The 2435-nt window shown below is 40.3% G+C and overlaps 1 protein-coding gene across 1 annotated transcript in view; it reads left to right on the top strand.

The window, feature by feature from the left end:
• Nucleotides 1-2435, top strand: part of castor2 (cytosolic arginine sensor for mTORC1 subunit 2) — a gene marked incomplete in the record, with an annotated part of 16654 nt that overhangs the window by 13320 nt on the left and 899 nt on the right. The window contains 3 exon segments of the mRNA XM_024264356.2: nucleotides 1015-1097; nucleotides 1607-1701; nucleotides 2222-2435. Coding sequence (XP_024120124.1) covers nucleotides 1015-1097; nucleotides 1607-1701; nucleotides 2222-2284 — 241 coding nt within the window.

Genomic DNA, 2435 nt, shown 5'->3' with positions numbered 1-2435 from the left:
AAACCACATCAGCAGGAAAACCCGGCTAAACTTGGCTTCCTTTTGGCGTGGTGGTTTCGTGTCGGCAGCATGTGGGTCGGCGCGGTCTCCCTGATTTATGAACGGCTGTTCAGGCGCTGCCTTGAAGGGATGGGTCACCCACTTCAGAGCCCGCCTGCTTTACCGAGTCAGAGAAGTCCCGAAAGACTCCGACCGGCGTGCAGAAACGGCGTCCAGACAAGAGAGTCACGTCTGTCATTTTCTCAAGGCCACATTTTTACTGAATGAATACTTGGATTACATTCATTGATTAGACATTCAGTATCTGAAATCTCCACATTTGTCTTCAGAAAATATTCCAAAATGTCAAAAAGTGACATTTTTCAATTCATTAAAGTGTTCTTCAGCCTCCACTCATTAAAAAATCCAAAACTATTCACAGCAAAATCACTTTGACCTTAATCCTAATTCTTATTGCAGAATAGAAGCCTCTGTGACGTTTAGGTCCTTAGATTTCATCATGTTTGGTTTTATGTTTGTGCTTTAGTATTCGTGTTGGAATATGAACGGCAAAAATATCAGTTTTCCCAAAAACATCTGATTTTAAAAAAAAAAGTTTTTTAGAACTAAAATTGATCTGAAATTTAAATCTTTACAGTCATAAATAAACATATTTAAATGTGTAGAGTCGAAGTAACTTGTGGAAAAGTGTTAAAACAAACTTCCTGTTTGAAGTTCAAAACAGTTCCAGAATTAACCACTAGGTGGCTTCTTGACAAGTCTCCATTAACTCCAAATAAAATCTTTGTTTTCCTAAAGATACATACATATATTTATATATTTAAGGATTTTAATTGCTCAGATGAGAGTTCAGCCTTTTGATTGACAGTTGACCTAACCAACCTTTGCTCAGAATCTTTTTGCTCCACTTTTCTTTCAGTGACTCAATAATTGACTTGGTGTCAGTTTTTACTGCACTTTACAAAAGTTTGTTTCTGCTTCTCAAGAACGTGTTTGTTTCTTTCTCTCTGCGAGGTTTCCAAACAACGTTCTCTTCACCAGCGCCTCCGGGGAGCTTTGGAAAATGGTTCGGATTGGAGGACAACCTCTGGGATTCGGTGAGGTTTCCTTTTAACGTGGTAGTGTTTGTAAATCACGTCCAAACAGATGAAGTCTCCAGAAAGTTCATCCAAACTGCAGCTTTTGGGCTGAAACATCACCTGGTGATGAACGGATGGAAACGGGTTCCTTCACCAGGCGTTTCAAGAAGCAGATTTAACAAATTCAGAGTTCAAACCTGAACTCAGAGTTCTAACTCAACATTTACAAACTGAGATTTCCTTAACTTGGAGTTCACAAACTCAGAGTTTCAACAAAACCTGCTTCTTGAAACGGAACCTTCAGTTTCTGACTCCAGATGTTTCCTCTGATGAAAATCTGTTGAATCTTCTTCTGTTCTGTCCTTCGAAGTGAATCAGAATTTAGATTAAATAACTGAAGTTTTATGTGTTTTTAGGGAATCAAACTGAACAAATGTGAACACGTTTTAGGAGAAATGACCTGCGGCGGCGGGCTGAGGGGGCGTGGCCGAGCTCCAGGCTAAAATCTTGTTTGCTTTGGCTTCCAGACGAGTGCGGCATCGTGGCTCAGATTTCGGAGCCTCTGGCGACGGCCGACATTCCTGCTTACTACATTAGTACCTTCAAGTTTGACCACGCGCTGGTGAGACGCCTTCAGAATAAAAGCTTTTTGTTTAAATCCCCGAAACTGATTATTGTTGAGAAAATACAACTGGATTATTTTTAATACATTCTAGAAACATACAAAAATATGTAAGATAATTTGTTTTTCCAAAGAAATTTCAAATTAAAAACTGAATTTCCCACCAAAAAACTTTTTTTTAAGGTAAGAAATGTTTTTATTTTAGAGTTTTCCTTCTAAATAATGTATAAAACATCCTGGGACTCATGTTGAAGAAATTTGGTGCAAACAGATTTTTTTAAGCGTTTAGGATATTCTTGTTGAAAATGTGTCGTTTTTGCTCATATTTCAGTTCATTATTTTTTAAAACTTTAATTCTGGCCAAAATAATTCTCCCAACGATGTTATCGTGGATCAAAGTGGGAAACAAACAGTTTAACCAAACCTGAAACGTGCAGCTTTTCTTGAGGTGGATTCGTTCAGGTTCTGATCCGATTTCTCCGAGGACGGTTTGTCCTGACCATTATCCTCTCTCCTGCAGGTCCCTGAAGAAAACATCCAAAGCGTGATCGTAGCTTTGCGGACCAAGAGCACGGCCCAGTGAGGGAAGCCGGCCCAACGCCGACTTTGTTCAAACGTATCCTGTCCAGAAAGTGCCAAGAGCCAGCTCTAAAGCACGGCGGGGGGAGTGTGATGGCAGGATCTGCAGCTCCGGATCGCCGTTTGGAAGGTGGCATCTCCTGCCTTTGTGACCC

This window comes from Oryzias melastigma, linkage group LG14 (assembly GCF_002922805.2).
Source record: "Oryzias melastigma strain HK-1 linkage group LG14, ASM292280v2, whole genome shotgun sequence".
NCBI lineage: Eukaryota > Metazoa > Chordata > Actinopteri > Beloniformes > Adrianichthyidae > Oryzias > Oryzias melastigma.
The sequence above is the reverse complement of the archived record's forward strand: the minus strand, read 5'-3'. Positions and strand labels throughout refer to the sequence as shown.